General features: G+C 55.8%; 1 protein-coding gene across 3 annotated transcripts in view; it reads left to right on the forward strand.

Annotated features, from left to right (window-relative positions):
- The window catches only part of UBR4 (ubiquitin protein ligase E3 component n-recognin 4), a 60,774-nt gene that overhangs the window by 19,515 nt on the left and 21,605 nt on the right, over positions 1–19,654 (forward strand). Inside the window, exons 43-68 of one of the 3 annotated variants that reach the window (XM_088136854.1) lie at positions 178–405; positions 574–731; positions 927–1,098; positions 1,418–1,634; positions 2,910–3,073; positions 3,183–3,399; positions 3,662–3,878; positions 6,976–7,039; positions 7,701–7,835; positions 8,222–8,396; positions 8,570–8,710; positions 9,697–9,818; positions 10,544–10,655; positions 10,877–11,007; positions 11,257–11,434; positions 11,652–11,756; positions 12,033–12,170; positions 12,347–12,515; positions 12,932–13,028; positions 13,425–13,532; positions 14,027–14,143; positions 15,903–16,112; positions 17,360–17,509; positions 17,867–18,094; positions 18,708–18,786; positions 19,134–19,373. In XM_088136854.1, coding sequence (XP_087992980.1) covers positions 178–405; positions 574–731; positions 927–1,098; positions 1,418–1,634; positions 2,910–3,073; positions 3,183–3,399; positions 3,662–3,878; positions 6,976–7,039; positions 7,701–7,835; positions 8,222–8,396; positions 8,570–8,710; positions 9,697–9,818; positions 10,544–10,655; positions 10,877–11,007; positions 11,257–11,434; positions 11,652–11,756; positions 12,033–12,170; positions 12,347–12,515; positions 12,932–13,028; positions 13,425–13,532; positions 14,027–14,143; positions 15,903–16,112; positions 17,360–17,509; positions 17,867–18,094; positions 18,708–18,786; positions 19,134–19,373 — 4,072 coding nt within the window. The remainder of the gene's footprint in view (positions 1–177; positions 406–573; positions 732–926; positions 1,099–1,417; positions 1,635–2,909; positions 3,074–3,182; positions 3,400–3,661; positions 3,879–6,975; positions 7,040–7,700; positions 7,836–8,221; positions 8,397–8,569; positions 8,711–9,696; positions 9,819–10,543; positions 10,656–10,876; positions 11,008–11,256; positions 11,435–11,651; positions 11,757–12,032; positions 12,171–12,346; positions 12,516–12,931; positions 13,029–13,424; positions 13,533–14,026; positions 14,144–15,902; positions 16,113–17,359; positions 17,510–17,866; positions 18,095–18,707; positions 18,787–19,133; positions 19,374–19,654) is intronic. The other 2 variants (XM_088136856.1, XM_088136855.1) reach the window with 2 other exon arrangements.

Below are 19,654 nucleotides of genomic sequence, written 5' to 3' on the forward strand. Positions count from 1 at the left end.
GCTGACTCATCCTGACGTTCTCCCTCTGCCCAGACCTGCTCTCGACCATCTTTTGTGGCCGGTCCTCCACAGGAGGGCGGGTAGGACCTCTCTCAGTGCCCTCCCTGCAGCTCGGCCCTGTGGGCCTCTCTGGCCTCCTTCATCCCAAAGTGTCACCCCTTCCTTCTGCCTGGGCAGATCTACGACCTCTCGGTGGATGCCCTGAGCCCCACCTTCTACTTCCTGCTGCCAAGCTCCAAGATCAGGGACATCACGTTTCTCTTTAACGAAGAGGGCAAGAACATCGTGGTCATCATGTCCTCGGCTGGTTACATCTACCTGCAGCTCATGGAGGAGGCCAGCAGCGCCCAGCACGGCCCTTTCTACGTCACCAACGTCCTGGAAGTTGCACACGAGGACCTGAAGGTACTGGGCAGTGCCCAGCCTCCTCCACAGCCACTGTCCAGAACTCCCACCGGATGGGGGATTTAAAAGCGGGGTTTCCTCAATCCACGGAGACCACTTTAGAGTCAGATAGGTTTTGTTTCTTTGGAAGCCCACGTCTGCAACTTTCCACCCTTGTGTTCCTGGCAGGACAGCAACGGCCAAGTGGCCGGGGGCGGCGTGTCCGTCTACTACTCCCATGTCCTGCAGATGCTTTTCTTCAGCTACTGCCAGGGGAAATCCTTTGCTGCCACGATCAGCCGAGCCACCTTGGAGGTGCTGCATCTCTTTCCCATCAACATCAAGAGGTGCGGCCTCCTCTCCCCTCCCTCCCCTCTGCGACGGGGGCAGCGGCTGTTAGGGTGGGTGCAGAGGAGCCAGGGAGAATTTGGGGAGGGTCTGTGTTCTTTTTCAGTCCTTTCCATCCTTCTTTCGGAAGACCCGGGACGCTGAGCAAACAGCTTGTAACTCTGGGCTAATCCCCACGCCTTCCGTCCTTACAGCTCCAACGGGAGCAGCAAGACCTCCCCGGCCCTCTGCCAGTGGTCGGAAGTCATGAACCACCCTGGCCTGGTGTGCTGCGTGCAACAGACGACGGGCGTTCCTCTCGTGATGATGGTGAAGCCTGACACCTTCCTCATTCAGGAGATTAAAACTTTGCCAGCTAAAGCCAAGGTGAGTTTTGCAGCCTTTGCAGGTGGGCTTCACGGAAGGTAGGAGGCAAGAGAGGGAGAGCGTTGCAAAGCCGTTTAAAAACTGCAGAGCCTGATGTCGCCGTGGAGCACCAGATCAGCTTTGAATCAGGGTTGCAACGGGAAACCGAAAACATCCTGCTGAGCCAGCAGAGTGGGTGGGGCTCACATTCAGGACGGAGCCTGTGATCCAGAGCCTCAGTGCGAAGAATTCCTGCCTGCATATGTGTGCTGAACGTCCCTTGCTTCCCGGCCCTCTTGCTTTTCCCTGAGACGTCATCCTTGTCCCCTTCCCATCCTAGATCCAAGACATGGTAGCCATCCGGCACACGGCCTGCAACGAGCAGCAGCGGACCACCATGATCCTGCTGTGCGAGGACGGCAGCCTGCGCATCTACATGGCCAACGTTGAGAACACGTCCCACTGGCTCCAGCCCGCCCTCCAGCCCAGCAGCGTCATCAGCATTATGAAGCCTGTCCGCAAACGCAAAGCGGCAGCCATCCGTAAGTCGCTGCAAGGTCAGGTTGGCTCTGGACTTTGGGGAAAAAGTTGTTGTTCCTCCTCCTTCTCCTTCTCCTTCTCCTTCTCCTTCTCCTTCTCCTTCTCCTTCTCCTTCTCCTTCTCCTTCTCCTTCTCCTTCTCCTTCTCCTTCTCCTTCTCCTTCTCCTTCTCCTTCTCCTCCTCCTCCTCCTCCTCCTCCTCCTCCTCCTCCTTCTCCTTCTCCTCCTCCCCCTCCCATTCTTCTTCTTCCCTCTCCTCCTTCTCTTTCCCCTCCCCTTCCTCTTCTTTTTTCCCCCCTCCTCCTCTATCACATGGTTTTACTCATGCGTACAAGATTTCTCTTGTCACCACTCTTTATTTAGCAAGCATCATATCGTTTTCATGTTTTACAAGTTTCCTATCAGTCAGTCCTTTTGCTCTCAAAGGCCTTACAGTCCAAAACTGAGGATAGAGAAGATAGTGAAGGTGGTGAGGAAGGAGGGTCCAGTCACGCACGTGGGGCAGCCCCAGGACAAAGACAGGCCTTTGGTTATGTTGCAAACCAAGATTGTTGCCTGGCAGAGATTTGAAGTGGGAAGAAGGAAGGGTGGAGCCTGTCGTTCCAGGCTCAGGGATCAGGGCAGATGAAAGAGTCTGAGAGGGGGAAGCGCTGAACAGCCGAATGCAGCAGGTGGAAGAAGCAGAAGTAAAGATGTAGCAGCAGCAAGGGTTATGGCCACGGGTCCAGATTTGGAGTGGCAGTCAGGTGGGACCTGGTCAACATTTCTGAATGACCAGTAGGGCAGGCTGGGAATCTGTGAGTAGGGGGTGCACTTCGCTTTGGAGCCGATGGGAATTCCTCTTCCGGCTGAGACCGATGCCCAGGCCGGAAAGACGAACAGGGGTGCTGTCAAAATGGGGCACGTAATTGAGCGTCTCCTTATTTTTATTCCTCTGCATTCAAAAGCCCAAAATGGCTCTCCCCAACGAACGTGAACCATGCAAAAGAGGAGCCCAGAGGCTCGTTTTTCAAAAGAGGCGTGTTCTGACCAGCCAGCCTTTCCTGAGGGCTGTGCTAGCTGAGGATTATAGGTGTTGAAGTCCAGCACACTCTAAAATGCTAGGTGGGAAGGGTGGTCTATAAAGGTAGTTTGCACTGTCACGGAGAAGGCTTTATTTCTGCTGCCCAGCCCTCCCACCCCTGTTGGCAACCCAGGGATCTGGGGCAGCCAGCGGACGCTCAGCCGCCCCCGGCTTCACCCTCTGCCTGACGTCCAGTTCTGTCTTTGCCCTTTCCCCTCTCGGCCCTCCAGCCACGCGCACCTCCACCCAAGTGAACTTCCCCATTGACTTCTTCGAGCACAACCAGCAGCTGACGGACGTGGAGTTTGGGGGCAACGACCTCCTGCAGGTCTACAACGCCCAGCAGATCAAGCACCGTCTCAACTCCACCGGCATGTACGTGGCCAACACCAAGGTAAGTCCTTGCGAGGGTCGGCGGGAGCGAGGAAGCCCCCAGATTCCCTGAGGTTGCAGGATCCCTGGCCCTTCCTGCTTCGTGAGCTGTGCCCGCCTTCTTTTGGTAGCCCGGGGGGTTCACCATCGAGGTGACGAACAACAACAGCACCATGGTGATGACGGGCATGCGGGTCCAGATCGGAACACAAGCCATCGAGAGAGCCCCCTCCTACCTGGAAGTCTTTGGCCGGACCATGCAGCTCAACCTCAGCCGCCCTCGGTGGTTTGACTTCCCCTTTACGCGAGAGGAAGCCCTGCAGGCCGATAAGAAGCTGACCATTTTCAGTAAGAGCCCTGCTTTTTGTCCTGTTTGCGAATGCCGCGAGCGAAGTCTCTTGAGCTGGGAGGGGTTTCCACATCGCAGCGAGTCGTGGTTTGTTGAACGGTGGCTTGTGGATGGAGCCCAGGATGCTGAGCTGCAACCTTGGTTTATGAGCCACAGCAGACGTCTCCGGAAAAGAGGCCCAGCTCGAATCGAATGGCCCGCAGGGTGGGGTGGGACGTCAGTGGCGGGCGGGCTCAGACTCCCTTCTTTTCCCCCCTGCAGTCGGGGCATCTGTGGATCCCGCCGGGGTCACCATGCTGGACGCCGTCAAGATCTACGGCAAGACCAAGGAGCAGTTTGGCTGGCCGGACGAACCCCCGGAAGACTTCCCGTCAGCATCCGTGAGCAGCGTCTGCCCCCCAAATCTGAATCAGGGGAACGGTGCCGGAGACACGGAGTCAGCCACCCCAGCAGCCGCTGGCGGCACCGTCTTGGAGAGGTGAGTAGTGGCCGAAGGCTGGTTTTTAAATTCTGCTCTCCCTGTCAAAGCTTTCTGGCCAGGTTGGAAACCGGTTCTGATACCACCGTGCAGAGCATTCTTTAGCCAGTTCCAAATCCTGCAACACCTTTTCTCTTCCTGTCTTTGCACGTGTGTTTCTGAGGCGTGGTGGCAGACAGTATTTTCTCAGCCTCCTGCCTACCGAGGATAAACCGTTCAGCCTGCTGGTTGTAGCTCCTTTGTTCCTCCCGTTCTCCCCTTCCTCTTGTCTGTGCTCTTTAAGCCCCCTCCCCTCCCTTCTCCTCCCCAGAAAGCTCAGCTTTTTCTCCAGTGCGGTTTAGAGGCAGAGAATGAGAATCAGAGTCAGGCAGAGGTGGAATGCAGTGCGGAGTGAACTCTCCTGGCTCAGGTTTTGCTCCAGTCTTTAGTGGAGAGGGCAGAAGGGGAGGAGGAAGGGAAGGGGGAGGTTTAAGGAGAAAATCTGGAAGGGGGTGCGTGGAGCTGGGCTGGAGACCACCTTTAGCCCCAGTTGGTTGCTTTTAAAAACAGAATATTTCTGTCTGTATCTCTCTGCAAAAATCAAGGGCACCCAAGCTCTTTATCCCTGGGGTCTAGTAGAACTGTGTTCAATGTGCTGGAGATGCCTCGAAAACATACGTGCTTTCCAGTGTTCCTGGGAAGCCTGTTTCTGGATCCATCTCGTGCGCTGTCAAGGGGCTACGGGGAGCGGCACAAGCTTTGGAACTCTTAGCTGCTGGAGATTTGCAAGGGCTCAAGAATTCCTTGTGACCCGGAAGCTGCTTTTCCTGGGTGTCTGTCTCCTGCCACGATCCTGGCACAGAGCTTGTTGCCGGGTTCCCGTGCCACAGGCAAGGGTCCAACGTGGCAGCCATCTGGCAGAGGCGGCCATGGGCGGCTTGTGCCCAGGGTCGAGGACTGGATCTGCCAGCCATTCACTCCTCCTTTCCCGGTGCCCTCAAGACCCGTTTGATGATGCCAGCGTCTCTGTGTGCTTTTTCTTTGAAGCTGAATGTTAACTAGCCAAAGTTCTGCAGTCAAGGGACGCTCGGTTTTGCAACGTGTACCGTTAAATCTAGCCCATTTGCAAGGACCAAGTGGCCCGGTTTTAGTCACAAGAATCGGTCGACTGCTTAGAATTCAGCAAGCAGAGCCCCGTAACGTTCAGCGGTTGCTTTAAACCCACACAGCCTGGGTAATGAGAGGGAAAAGAAGTCAGATTCCCAGGAACGTGACTCGGCCTTCCAAGGGTTCCCGCAGCCTCGTGGGGCTATCGGTAGGAATTTGGCCTGTTGAGAGACGTTTGTTCATCGAGTTCGTATTGGGTGGTGCCTTCCAGCCTCCCTGCTCAGTTTTTCTCTGCATGTTGCTGCAGATAAAGAAACTGGGGCCATTCTAGGAGGGTTAACGTTTCCTTGGGCTGGTTTTGTCCACGTGCCTCCTCCCCCTTCCCCCGAATTCCCAGCCCCATTTAGTTTGCTGACTTTCCTCCTTTCTTTAGTTGCTCGTAGGATGTGTTTTCTCAATTATTGTTCTGTGAGCTTCCTATCTTTTCATTTATCTCTTCCTATGTTATTTTTCTCCCCCCTTCCTTTGCTCCCCCAAAGTTCTGAAACTGAGTCCTTAACCACCCTGGACCGGTTAGTATCCCGCCTGTCTCTGCACGAACGGTTTTGTGTGACAGAGACAGTTGCCGCTGCTTTGATCCGCCTGGCTGTATTTCGTGTGTGTGTGTTTTATACATACGATTGGTCGGTCTGGATTTCTTTAATAATTAATCTCCACTGCGCTGCTTAATAACGGGGTCCCTTGCATGGCAGCAAAAAGGGAAAGAGGAATCTCAGCCAGTTGTTTTCCTCTCTGCTCCTTGCTAACCTTTGCCTGCAGTCTAGGCTAAAAGAATGAAGGGCAGGGTGGGGTGAACCTGCACCTTGCCTGCTGTGTGAAGGAAGCCCCCGAGATGCCCCAAAAGGGACATGCTACCGCTGTTTTCCCGGCTCGTGCCCTTTCCAGTTCTCATTATCTAGAAGGACATCCCTTTTTCTAAGTTGTTTCAGATGCCTGCTAGATGAACGAGGTTTGAGCGTCTTAAGCTGGGAATTCTCTGGACCGCTCGCCGGATCTGTTCTGGCTTTCCTTGTTTCCTGGTTTTCCCCTTTTGAGGCACCGTTTTCTGTCTGATGCGTACAGTGAAAGGGGGGAGGTATTTATCTCAAAATTGGAGTGTTGTAGTTAAAAGACACAGCGCTTGTTCAAAAGGAAAAGAAGCAATACGTTGGGAGGATCAGCTATTGCATCTTAAAAATATCCATTCCTCTCAGCAACCCAAATGAATGAAGATGGCGACTCTGTAGAGAGATCTGGGTTAAAATAAGGGGGAGAGCAAATAAAAGCTAGATCGTTGTTGGTATCTTTGCCGTCTGCTCAAAAGGAGAATCCAAAAGGAGAAACTATAGATCAGTGGGCCTGACATGGATAGCTTGAAAGGCTCTGGAGTAGCTCACACCTTGTAGCCACCTTGCCTATCATGCAGTAATTAAGTCAGCCTGGATTGATGAAGAACAAGGATAGGCTCCTTAATAGATAGCGGGAATGCTGTTGATGTAATATATCTACAGGCACCCAGACATTTGCGTTTTCTTTGGGTAAAATGCTTTCTCACATTTCCTGGAAGCAACTCATCCTCGTCCCCCATCCTCCCCAGGAACCAGTGGGTGTGACCTGGTTAGAGATGTGGTCAAAGACAGAGCAACATTTGCCAGTTATTTTGCTTGGTGAGGGGGGAGAGACGTGATGCATCAACACGGTCAGAACAAGGCGGGAGAAGCCCTAAAACAGCCCCAGGTTTTTCGGAACGTGACCCAGATTGCCCTAGACCTGCATGGTGCCTGTAGCAGCTCTTCCTTCTGCTTTGATTCCTTTCTCTGCTCCCAGGCGGGGGGGGGGGAGAAAAGGGCTTGGGCCTCCCCGAGTGCTCCCCGCCCTCTCTCTGAGGCACCTGGGGCTCTCGTGTGGCAGACGGCAGAGTCTTCGGGAGCCTTTTCTGAACCGGCTCTTCTCCTTGTCTTTCCCCCCACAGGCTAGTAGTGAGTTCTTTGGAAGCGCTGGAAAGTTGGTTTGCTGTCGGACCAGTCAACGAGAAGGTAAGCCCCTTTGCTGGGGGGCCGTGGGGAGGTCAGGCAAGAGAGCAGCGGCATCTTGAAGCCTCGGAGGGGCTCATGGACCCTGAGTTCTTGGATTGCTGTGCTGAAGCAGAGCTTGGTCTGGAAATTATCTCCTGCTCAGCTCTTGGAGGGGACGAGTCTTGCTCTTCGCCTCGGCTTTTCTTTCTGAGGCCAGAAGGGATCTTCCTGGGGAGGAAGGCAGCGCTGACTTTATTTTAATGGGGGGGAAGAGATTAATCAAGGTGCAGTGACTTCAGGAGTGCCCGAAGGGCCCAAAGCCAGACTTTCCATTCACCAAATGGGCCAAAGAGGTGTTCCCGGGTGTCTCACCAGGGATCATGTCAGGGTGATCACTCCCTGGGTCTTTTCCCTGAAGCAAGGAACATGTTCTCAGCGGTCCAACCTGCCAGTTTTCTTCTCTGAATTTGGGTGACTTCGGGTTGAGAGGAACATTTTGCTCCTATATTTTGGCCAGTTCGGGCTGGTCAGCATCCTGTCCCCCATCAGAATTTGGAATTAAGATTCTGAAAGGCAGCCTGCTGGGTCCAAGCAGGGCTGGGGCATTCTCCCTTCTCATGGTGGGGGGCGCCTTCCCCGTCTCCAGAGCCAGGGCTGTCTGACTTAGATCGTTTGCCTGCAGGAAAAGAGCAAGGCTGCCACGCAGGAGCTAGCCACCATGCTTCTGTCCACGCCGACCCCTTCCAGTGTCCAGCAGCAGACCAAGAGCCTCCTGGCCAGCCTCCACACCAGCCGCTCAGCTTACCACAGCCACAAGGTAAGCAGGCCGGCCTCCTTCCCAGCGCAGCGTCCTGGATCTCTCCATTTCTCATCCTGCGGAGTCACAGAGGAACTCAGTGGACCTTCAGCAAGACTTCCCTTAGTTTCTGTGTGCTTCCGGCCGCTGGGAGGAGAAAGGCCTTTGTCCTCCCCTCCCAGATGTGTATTCAAGGGGGTGCTGAGGGGCGACAGGCGTCATCTGGTTGGGGGTCCTGAAAGAGGCCCCCAGCTGGGTGGGATCTCCTCCAGTGAAAGGGAGAAAGCCCCCGCGGGGATTGGACTCGGCGTTGGCCTGTGGCAGAAGCTCTCCCTCACTCGGAAGCCAGCCCTGCGAGGAAGGTGACTCTGACTTGGCTCTTTCCTTTGGTGGGTCTGTCTCCGCAGGATCAGGCCTTGTTGAGCAAAGCCGTCCAGTATCTCACCACCTCCAGCAAAGAAGGGAAAGACCTCGACCCGGAGGTCTTTCAGAGGCTGGTCATCACGGCCCGCTCCATCGCCATCATGAGACCGAATAACCTGGTCCATTTCACAGAGTCAAGGTTTCCGTGTCTGGAAACAGGTGAGCAAAACTCTTCTCCTTGCCCTCCCCGTACCCATCCAGACTTTTCTTTGTTACTTTCCTGGGATTTTTGAGAACAGGCGGGTGAGTTTCGGGGCTTGGGGCGAGGGACCCAGTTGCTCGGAACCGGAGTGGCTGGAGGGTTAGCAAAGGAGCTTTCCTTAAACTTTCAGAAGGCGGTGAAGAAGGACAGGAGGCTACGAAGACTGCGGAAGGGGAAGGGTGCACTTTTATTACCCAGCTGGTCAACCATTTCTGGAAACTTCACGCCTCAAAACCCAAGAATGCCTTCCTTGCGCCTGCTTGCTTGCCAGGTGAGTACCGTCTTTCTCAAGCGGATCAGACTTTGGTGCCAGCGCCACAGCAACACAGATTGTCCCATGCCAGGCAGATGGTGTCTTGCCAGGCTTCACACGTGAAAGATTAGGCTGATTGAACCTTCGATCAAGCAAGGATCCCAAATATTTGCTTGGTTTCTGGTCCAGTCTTTACTTGTGATGATCGTGAATCCCTTTGCTGAGCCATTGGCGCAGCGTGGAAAAAGGCAGCTGTGGACGCTAGATGCCCACTTGCATCTGGCATCGGGGGCCCTCGCTTCCTGGGTTACGGGTGTTGGCCCCAACAGACTGGAAAAGGAACGGAGAACTGGCCTTGGGAAGGAGGGAGAAAGAAACAGGGTCCTGAGGTAGAAGGAGGCGTGAGAGAGAGACTCAGAATAACCTGCCTTGGTTTTGTTCAGTATAAAATGGGACAAACTTGGACTGACTTTGAAGATTTTGTTATTCTGCCTTAACTACAGTAACAAACATTGCTGGAATCTCTGCCGTGCCTGTTTCTTGAATGGCCCACCTCAGAGGGCTGTCATCGATTTTGAGAGCTGTTCAGGTTTCTCTCTGCCCCATCTTATGCTAAACAAAATCAAGGCAGGGCTGTTTCGAGTTTCTTTCTCACACTTCCTTCTATCTCTGGACCATGTAATGACTTCTTGGAGTCCCTCTTAATGGCCCGCTCCTTCCTTCCTTCCTTCCTTCCTTCCTTCCTTCCTTCCTTCCTTCCTTCCTTCCTTCCTTCCTTCCTTCCTTCCTTCCTTCCTTCCTTCCTTCCTTCCTTCCTTCCTTCCTTCCTTCCTTCCTTCCTTCCTTCCTTCCTTCCTTCCTTCCTTCCTTCCTTCCTTCCTTCCTTCCTTCCTTCCTTCCCAATACTGCTCCTTGTTCTCCTGGAGCAGAAGGGGCTTCTGACAATCGCATAGATGGTTCCCAGTTTCATTGCGCTGTTCTCCTTCTTCCTCTCTGTGCCGCAGGCCTGACCCACGTTGAGGCCACTGTCAACGCCCTCATAGACATTCTCCACGGGTATTGTATCTGTGAGCTGGATTGCATCAATGCCGCCTCCAAAATTTACATGCAGATGTTGCTGTGCCCGGTACGTTGTTTAACAGCTTCCTGTTTGTGACTGGGTTTGGGTTCGTTCCCGAGCGATCAGGTGACGCTGTACAGCGAGGGTGGCTTTGTAGAAGGACAGTGGGTGCCCAGTCAGCAGAGAGACCGACCAAGGACGCTCAGTTTTTCTGCCCCCGGCCCCTAGACCAAGCAGCATGGGAGGCCTGGCTTGTCTCTTGCACCCTCAGCTGTTGGCTTGGCTGTGGCAGGGGGCAGCCAAGCCTCATGGGAGCTGGCAGCCTTCTAACAATCACATTGGAGGGGAGGAAGAGCTGTCTACTGGAGCATCCAAAAGAGGGGAGGCGGCAGGCTGAGAACTCAGGCCTCTCTGCTAGTCAAACACTCCTGTGGCTGTATGGCCCAGATTCATGCTGGATTTCAGCTCCCATCATCCTCAGCCAGAAGGATAGGGAAGAACAGTGGTGGCACTCTGGGCTGGACAGAACAGTGGCTAGCTCCTTCACGTTTGCCCCCTGTTGTCTGGGCAAGAAAGAGGCTAACTTCCCACATTGCCCAGGGTTCATTGGACAAGCCACATTTCTCTGGCAGCGGAGCTCAGTAGCAACACACTCTCAAGGGATCCGGCTTGAACATTCCTTCGCATGGCTGAAGCTCTGGGGTGGAGCACCAGGCTCCATTGCCCCAGGCTCCCAGGCCACCGCCTCTCCCAACACCGCCCTAGCCCGTTTTGGTTGGCTTACCTTCCAGGATCCGGCCGTGAGCTTCTCTTGCAAGCAAGCGCTGATCCGGGTGCTGAGGCCCAGGAACAAGCGGAGACACGTGACCTTGCCCTCTTCCCCTCGAAGCAACACCCCAATGGGTAAGGCAAGCTTCCTTTCTGAGGCTCTGCTTTGGTCAAGCCAGGGCGGGCTCTGAGCGGAACCAGGTGAAGTCCCGTCAGGGTGGACTGGCTCCTGGAGAGGTCTGTCCTCGGAGGAGACCCAAAGAGCATCTTTGAGAGATCGGAGCTCTCCCGCCCTCAACCTTGTCTCCGGCGCGTCTTAGTGGGATGAGCAGGACTTTTCTTTTCTCAACGTCCAGGCGACAAAGACGATTATGACGATGATGATGCCGATGACAAATTGCAGGCCTCCAGCCTGCCCAGCGGAGAGGACATTCGGCAGGAGAGCCAGGAGCAAAACGAGGTGGACCACGGAGACTTCGAGATGGTGGTGAGTCCGCGGCTGGCGAGCAATTCTGGTCTGGCCACTCAGGCTGGAGAAGAACTGGGGTGTCGGGAGGCTTCCCTGGGGTGTGCGTGGGGGTCTTGAATCTACTGCTTGCCGGAAAAATGGCCACTTAGAAGGAGACGAAGGGTGTAGCATCGTTTTCCCCAACCTGGTGCCTGCCAGAAGCATAACGGGGGATGCATCGGGCAGCGATAGTTCAGCATCTCATACTATGGCTGTTGCTCCTGCTAGTCTGAATCGATGGTCCTGGAAACAGCTGACAATGTGAACAACGGGAACCCGTCTCCCCTGGAGGCTCTCCTGGCCGGGGCCGAGGGCTTCCCCCCCATGCTGGACATCCCCCCCGATGCCGATGATGAAACCATGGTCGAGCTGGCCATTGCTTTGAGCCTGCAACAGGATCAGCAAGGTGAGAGGAGCGCCCGGCCCCTTCCCCGCCGCAGCATAGGGGTGACGAGGGCGGCCTCCTTTGTAAAGCCTGGCAAGGCAAGGCCTCCTGTGCTGCCACACAAGGTTAACGGGGATCTTGGGTGTGGGAGAGGAAAACAAAGTCGTCTTTGTGGGCTCTTCCCGTGTCCCAGGAGTTGATTTCTCCCTCCCTCCCTCCCTCCCTCCCTCTCACATAGGCAGCAGCAGCAGCGCTCTCGGCCTGCAGAGCCTGGGACTGTCTGGCCAGGCCCCCAGCTCTTCCTCGCTCGATGCTGGGACTCTTTCAGACACCACTGCATCAGGTAATGCTCACGGGGTAAAATCCAGACCTTCAACACTCCTGGGGGTGTTAGCTGGGAGGGCCGATGAATTAGCCCTGCCTGGACTCGGATGGCTCTCGCAAGAGAGCCCTTGTTGCCCCCAGCTTTGGTGTTTGTTCTGAAGTAGTATGGTCAGGCTAATAAGCCCCCCAGCCCTCATTTCTGGGGGCTGGGGCAGCACCAGCTCTCCACTGTGGCCCTGCTCGAGTTGTTCAGAGGCTGTGTTTTTACTTGTAACAGCTCCCCTTACTCTCTTAGCTCCAGCTTCTGATGACGAGGGTAGCACTGCAGCGACGGACGGCTCCACGCTCCGCACCTCCCCGGCTGACCACGGGGGCAGCGTGGGTTCCGAGAGCGGCGGGAGCGCAGTGGACTCGGTGGCCGGCGAGCACAGTGGTAATCACCCCCCTCGGTTCCCCCGTCCCTGTGGAGCGGCTGCCCGGGTGGATTGGCCTCTGAAGGCCCCGCCCAGGCCTGGCATGTGAAAGAGGTGGCATTGGCTCCTCCTCCTCCCCCCCACCCCAATCAGACGCCTCCGTTCTGGGGCTCACCTGCCCGGCTCTCCCTTGCAGTGTCCGGCCGCAGCAGCGCATACGGAGACACGGCGGCTGAGGGCCATCCTGCGGGACCTGGGAGCGTCAGCTCCAGCACGGGGGCCATCAGCACCACCACGGGGCAGCAGGAGGGCGAAGGATCTGAAGGCGAGGGCGAAGGGGAAGGGGATGTCCATGCCAGCAACAGGCAAGACTCTTTTCCTGCTAGAACGGGGCTGGGAAGCCCTCTATGCCTGCAGGGCCTCCCTCCCATCCCAGCCAGGGGAAAGCAGTTGCGAGTGATGGAAGACTTCAGATGCGTTAAGCCAGGGAGTCAGAGCACGGGGAGGAAAAGCTGGGTCAGGAACTAGGCCAGCGGGAGAGGGCCAGCCGTCCTGTGGCTTCTGTCCGTCCTTTTCTTCTGTCAGAAGCCATCTTCATCGGGGGGGCACTGGGAGGCTGGGGGGCTCTTGGGCTGGTCAGGCCAGTCGCAGATGCCCAATAGCTCTTCCTGTGGACGTTTCTCTGGGCTAGGAAATGGGAGCGTGTTTCACGGTGCTCGGTTGCCAGAGTGGGGTTCTGCAGCCTGTGCCCTCACGAGCCTTCCTCCTCTCTCACCTCCAGGCTGCACATGGTCCGTTTGATGCTGCTGGAACGGCTGCTGCAGACCCTTCCCCAGCTGAGGAACGTCGGCGGGGTCCGGGCCATCCCCTACATGCAGGTGTGTATGAGCAATTCTCCCCCCACCATCTTTCTGATGCACATCCCCTACGGTTGCTAGATTTTTTCCCTGTCTGTGGTTCCCGTCTCCGTTTCATTCTTTTTCTTGGGTTGGTTCTCAAAGACCAGGTCCAGTTTCTCTCCCAGCTTTGTGGCAGTCCGTAGCTGTGCCTTCAGCCTTCTTAGAGGCTAACCCCGCCCAATGTCCTGACACAGGCTGGAAATATGGGAGACCTTGCACTGCTCCTCTTCCTGACCCTGCTTTTGTGGCTGAACACAGAGCGCGTTATTTGAATGTTTTCATTGTTATTTGGGGTGGGGTGGGGAGACCTTCTGTCCTTCAGGCCTGGGTGCTCCACCCTCACCCCCCAGCCATTTTCTTTGGCTTCATCCCCAGGTGATCCTGATGCTGACCACAGACCTCGATGGTGACGAAGAGAAGGACAAGGGAGCGCTCGATAACCTTCTTGCGCAGTTGATCGCCGAGCTCTGCATGGAGAAGAAGGTAACCTCCCCCCCCATTTCTGCATGACACCCCCAGGATGAGACTTCCTTGAATGTTTTGGAATCTAGTTGGAAATGGGTCCCTCCCCGAAACTCTAAGCTGAGTCAGACCACTTGGTGCATGCAAGCCAGGCTGGGATGCAAAGCCCCTGTGGCCTGTCAGCCGCCAGAGGGCAGCAGTGGCTTGAGGCAGAGGGGGAGGGCAGCCTGTGAGCTTCCATCGGGCCCCAGAGCTATTGTGTTTGGCCCCTGGGTGGGTAGGCCCAGATGTGAAGCCTGGGGTGCCGACCTTAAAAAATAAGTACATCAAGTATTTGGCATCAGAGGGACCCCCAGAGATAGGTCTGCACCTGTGCAGCAATCATCACGGGCATCCGGATTGCGCACGTGCTTCTTCTCCTTTGCACTTTGCAGGGCTCAGATTCGATGGGGCACCCTTGCTGACCTCTTCCCGTTAGTCCCTTACGGCAACCGTTTCCTCCCTCCCCCTTGCAGGACGTGTCCAAGAAAAATGAGCGGTCCGCCCTCAACGAAGTCCACTTGGTGATCATGAGGCTTCTGAGCGTCTTCATGTCCCGAACCAAGTCTGGATCGAAATCATCCATTTGCGAGGTATGGGGAGCGTTTTGGGTGGGCCTGGGCAGTGCTGCGTGGGGCAGAACGAAAGAGCCATTTTCTCCTCCCCTCAACTCACCCTCCTCTCCCCCTTCCCTGATCGCCAGCGCTTTGGCGCAGGGTCCGTACCGGCCGGGCAGCTTTGCCCACCAACCCTCAGAGGTTAAAAACAGGGAGGAAGGATTTGCAAACGCGGCTGTCGGGAGGGCGAGATGCCGCGCTATCTGCGACGTTTCAAAGGTGCTAAGAGGATTCCATTGCTAAACGGTGCGACGCTAAGGCGTTTTTCAAAACGGAAGCTGGCAAAGGCGCATGTCGAGGAAAGCATATTAATAACAAAAGCGCAGAGGTTAAAAATGGAACTCGAAATGCATTGAATTTTAATGAGCTTATGGGCTGTGGGCCTTGTTTGGATTTAGGAGGGCTTTCTCTAATGGTGTTATTTACACTCGGGGCTCCACCGATCTCTCCCCTCCCTTTCTCCCCTCGTTTCCTCTGACGAGCAGGAGATGGTGCTTTTCAAAAGCTGTCAGAGTGCAGATGACCAGTGGGGGCGATGCGGGGCGCGCCTGGCGCCTCTTCAAAAGCGCCGCTGCCTCCCTCCTGCAACTGGCCAAATTCCAGAGGAACCGAGAGGACTTTCAGCTCCCCGTTTGAAGGAGAGGCAAATGAAAGGGGCTGGAGAATCTCACTCCTCCTCCTAATCCCCTGCTTTGGTGCCCACCGGCATGTGTGTCGAGGGGAGATTAGACTCCAGAGCTGATTGCCATTTTACCTCTCCCCCTCCTCCCCTCTTTTTAACTAAGCCCTTATTCCATAGCATAAACGCTCCTATCGCTGCTCTTTTAAAAATCAAAGGCCAGAAAGGGCCCCCCTCCCAGAAGTGGGGTGGCCCTCTTGGCATTTCCCTAGGCCCCCAATGGCCATTCTCCAGCTTCTCTTGGGGCCATCTGGAGCCCACTGGGCCAGGTGCTCCATCAGAGCACAACCTCCCCTCCCCTCCCCTCCCCTCCCCTCCCCTGGGACCCGTTCATTCTCCCTCCTGGCTGCTTGGACTCTGGGGGCTGCAGGCCCCTTGGAGCCCCCAAGATGGCCTGGATGACTGCTCCTGCATTCCTGTGCCATGCCAGGCTGATGGGAATGGAAACGCAAAGCATCTGGAGGGCACAATGGCCTTACTCTGCAAAGGTCCTGGGCTCAAGGTCACTTACCACCCCGTAGGGTTGGAAATCACTGGGCTCCTGCTGCCAGTTGTCAGTATTGCATGGGACAGACCGATCTACCGCCCACCCCCCAGTCCCCTTCCCTTTGAAGGACACAGCCTTGGCACAAGAGAGGAGGCCCCGTCGGCCCCTTTGGCTCATGGTCAGGCTTCACTGGTGTGGCAGAGGCTCGAGCAGAGAAGGGGCCTTTGGAGGGAGGAGATGGTGGCTTCCAAAAGAGATGGTGGCAATTGAACAGGGGCTCCCTTCAGCATCCAAAACTGTCCTCGACCTCCATTCCCCTCATGTCAACACCCCTGCTCCGAGTCCAGAAGCCCTTCCCTTTTCCCCTCACCCGTCCTGTCCCTGTCTAACGCGCTCGGGGGGGGGGGTTCCTGTCGTCTTCCTGAAGGCAGTTGCTTTCCCCAGAAGCTCAGAACTGCAGGATGGAGCCGCGGGTGCTGAGCCTTTGATTTCAGTTTCTGGCCGCTGGGTCGCCTGCTCTGCCGAAAGGAGAGCGCTGTGGTCCTCAACGCTCTTTGCGTCTCCCGCAGTCCTCCTCCCTGATCTCAAGTGCCACGGCAGCTGCCTTGCTGAGCTCTGGAGCCGTGGACTATTGCCTTCATGTCTTGAAGTCCCTCCTGGACTACTGGAAGAGCCAACAGAACGACGAGGAGCCTGTCACCGCCAGCCAGCTGCTGAAACCCCACACCACCTCCTCTCCCCCAGACATGAGCCCATTCTTCCTGCGGCAGTACGTCAAGGTGAGGTTCCTGCGGGGCCGCCAGGCCAAACGCCTCTCCGGCCTGGAAGGCAAAGAGCGCGCCTCTAGTTAATTCGTTGGGGCCCGACCTTTCCTTTCCAGAATCCGATCAAAAACTGGCAAGGGGGTGTTGTTCACCTGCTGTGGCATTAGGTGCGTGACGCTGGTTTTGAGAGGGCAGAAAAAGTCCTGCAAGTTGGCAAGCATGGGCTCCTTGCGACTTTGGTCAGCCCCCTAAAAGCAGATCTTGCCCTGCTCCAGCCACTGTGGAGCCTCCTTTATTCCCGGTGTCTGGCGGTGCAATTTGGGTGTTTTTTCCCCCCCCCTGCACTCAGAGAGGACAATGGAATAAGCCGAATTAAATGTTAGAGTGCTGTTTTCTGGAAGAATAGAGCCTGCTAAAATTCTTACGGCCTGCGGGGATAGTTGCAGTTTTTAATCCCTTTTATTCCTTTCTTTCAAAGGGGCTTGCTGTTTTCACATTTCTCCTGTCAGCCCAGGGTTTCTCCCCCCACCCCCCCAGCTGCAGGAAGAGGCGGTATTAAGGATTGGCGTGGATGTGTCATAGCTTATTCTCTTTCCCCCGGGCAGCATCCCAGCTTGTTATCCAGGGTTGCCTGTCATTTAACATTCATCTCCGCAGCAGAAGTAAAATAGCAAAATCTCAACCGAGGCATTGAGAAGGAAGAAGGAGATACAAAAAACTAAAAAGGAGCCACACTACTTTAGAATTCTCCCCCTGGGTGCTCTTGTCTTTCCTGGCATTGTTTATAGTGCAAAATGATGTGCAAAAGTTGTGGCTGTTGCCTGTGTGTGTGTGTGTGGGGGGGGGTGTATGTATATGTATAGACACACACATATTGAAAAGCTTTTTTAAAAGGAAAGAAAGACTTGCACGAGTACCCTAAGGAATGTGATTCTTCCCTCCATTCCCTAAGTCTCTAATTTTTAGCTCCTATTTGGTTATTTGGGTCTGGAGCAGCAGTTGGCTTTCTTCATGAGCAATCAGCAGGATTTGTAACCGGCATCATAGGCTGTCCCCAGCCCACCAAAACAGCAGCGTTTAAATCGGTGCTTATAAGCATCGGGCCATTTCTATCCCCCTGTTGCTCTTCCGGTTCTGAGCCCTTTCAGGACAGAAGGCGGGGAATTCTCACGCTCAAGGACAGCTTCTCCAAAGCGCTGAGCTGGGCAGAGCCTGGAGACCCCGCAGGGCCTGTAGCTCCCTCTCCTTCCGTTCCCCTCCAGGGTCACGCGGCCGACGTCTTTGAGGCCTACACGCAGCTTTTGACAGAGATGGTCCTGCGGCTGCCTTACCAGATCAAGAAAATCGCCGACACCAACTCCCGCATCCCGCCACCCGTCTTTGACCATTCGTGGTTCTACTTCCTCTCCGAGGTTGATATTCCTCTCCCTATACAGACCCACCCGAGGGGGGCCGTTGTGTGGGTCTCCAGACGCTGTTAGATTGCAGCTTCCGTTGCTCCTCACCTACAGCCCTCTTGGCCACGGCTGCTGCATGTTTGATGTTCATGCTGCCCAGCCCTGAAGCAGCTCTGTTCTGCTTGTGGGGCTTCAGGGCACGGCACTCTGGAACTGCTGTGGTTGGACATGCTATGTGTGTGGCCAGGGGGGGCATGTTGGTAATCCAGCTGGAAGGAAGGGTCTCCCTCTTTCTCTCATGTCTGTGCAAAGGCGGCTTTTCCCCCAAAGCCCATTTTTAAAAAGTTTCAAGTGAGGTCTCCTTCCTTCCAGTACCTGATGATCCAGCAGACCCCCTACGTGCGCCGCCAGGTCCGCAAACTCTTGCTTTTCATCTGCGGCTCCAAGGAGAAATACCGCCAGCTCCGGGACCTGCACACCCTCGATTCCCACGTCCGGGGGATCAAGAAGCTGCTGGAGGAGCAAGGCATTTTCCTGCGTGCCAGCGTGGTCACAGCCAGCTCCGGCTCCGCCCTGCAGTATGACACCCTCATCAGTTTGGTAAGCAGGGAGATGGGGGGGGTCTTTTTAGTTTGGCCGAAGCATCTCGCGGAGCGATTCTGCAAACCTCAGCCCATCGTCTGTGCATGAACAAGCCCCCCTGTGTTGGTGACAGACCCTTCGGCTCCCACATCAGCCCTTCCTTGCTTGGAGATTTTCTGCCAGCTGCAGCAGAGTATTTAAGATGAGGCCTCCACCTGCAGAGTTGCCTTCGCAGGACGATTCGGTCCTTAGGTTTATGTAAAGAGGGAAGGGAAGCCTTTGACTTTTCCAGAGGAGCCTGGGCTGAAGAGGGGTTATAGTTTCTGTAAGGATGCAGCCATGAGATCAAAAATCTTGGACAGCTGTGGCTCTCCAGGTGTTTCTAAACGACAGCTCCTGACAATGTGTGGTGGGAGTTGTAAGTCAGCAACATCTGGAGGTTTACGGCATCTCCTCCCTGTCATAAACCGTACAGTGGGAACGCCGGTTTTTCTATCAGTATTGGGCGGCCTGTGAAGGTCTCTGGGCACCGTTGGTTGCTGTGGCTTGAGAAACAAAGCTGGCCTTTGCAGATGTTCCCCAACCTGCCTTTTCCCTTCCTCCTCCCCCAACTCTCTCATGCCCCTTCCAGATGGAGCACCTGAAGGCCTGTGCGGAAATTGCCACCCAGCGTACGGTCAACTGGCAAAAGTTCTGCATCAAAGACGACTGTGAGTCACTTGGGGGCTCGAGGGAAATCGGGGCCCTGCTGCAGGGGGTCCAACAGGAGCCCTGCCTCCTTCCTGCACCTCGTTGGTCAGGGGGCCAGGAAGGGGGCCTGCTGGGGAGGGGCCGGGAAGGGCAGAAGGTTCCTAATTCCTGGAGAGTGCAGCTGGAGCCTCTGCTTGATGGACCCACATGCTCCAAAGCCTGAAGCTGACTGGAGGAGCTGCCCCACCTCAGCTCTTTCCTAGCGTGGTTGTTCCTGCCGGCATCGGAGCTCCTGCTTGGCTGGAAATCCTCTTAAGGGGTGCCTGATAAAGGACTCAGAACAAAAAGCCTCCCCTTCTCCTTCCAGCGGTCCTCTATTTCCTCCTGCAAGTCAGCTTCCTGGTTGACGAGGGCGTGTCGCCCGTCCTCCTGCAGCTGCTCTCCTGCGCCCTCTGTGGCAGCAAGGTTCTCTCTGGCACGGCTTCGGCTGGGTCGTCGGGCACTTCGGCCTCAGCTCCTGGAGGCTCTGGGGCCGGCCAGCCAACTGGGCAGAGCAAATCGTCCACCAAGAAGAGCAAGAAGGAAGACAAGGAGAAAGAGCGAGAGGGTGAGGCTGGGAGGCCCCGGGCAGATCTCTGGGCCGCTGGTAGCCGCGCGGCCTCGCCGGCCTGCAATTCTCCGAAAGTTGGCAGAACCCAAGAGGTCTCTCCAGCTGGGCTGGTCAGCTGCGGCACGGCCAGGCTGAGCCAAGCAGCTGAACCAGGCCCCAACAGCTTCGCTTCTAACGCCTGAGAGCCCAGACGGTCTTGCCTTTGGAGGGGGGAGCCTGCCCAGGCAGGATCGGTGGCCAGCTGGCTTGTTCAGACTGCGGGGGGAGAAAGCCGCCCC

The sequence above is a fragment of the Python bivittatus genome, unplaced genomic scaffold, assembly GCF_059951505.1.
Source record: "Python bivittatus isolate LINGU-HERP-01145 unplaced genomic scaffold, Pbiv_v1 ctg000090_np1212, whole genome shotgun sequence".
Lineage (NCBI taxonomy): Eukaryota > Metazoa > Chordata > Lepidosauria > Squamata > Pythonidae > Python > Python bivittatus.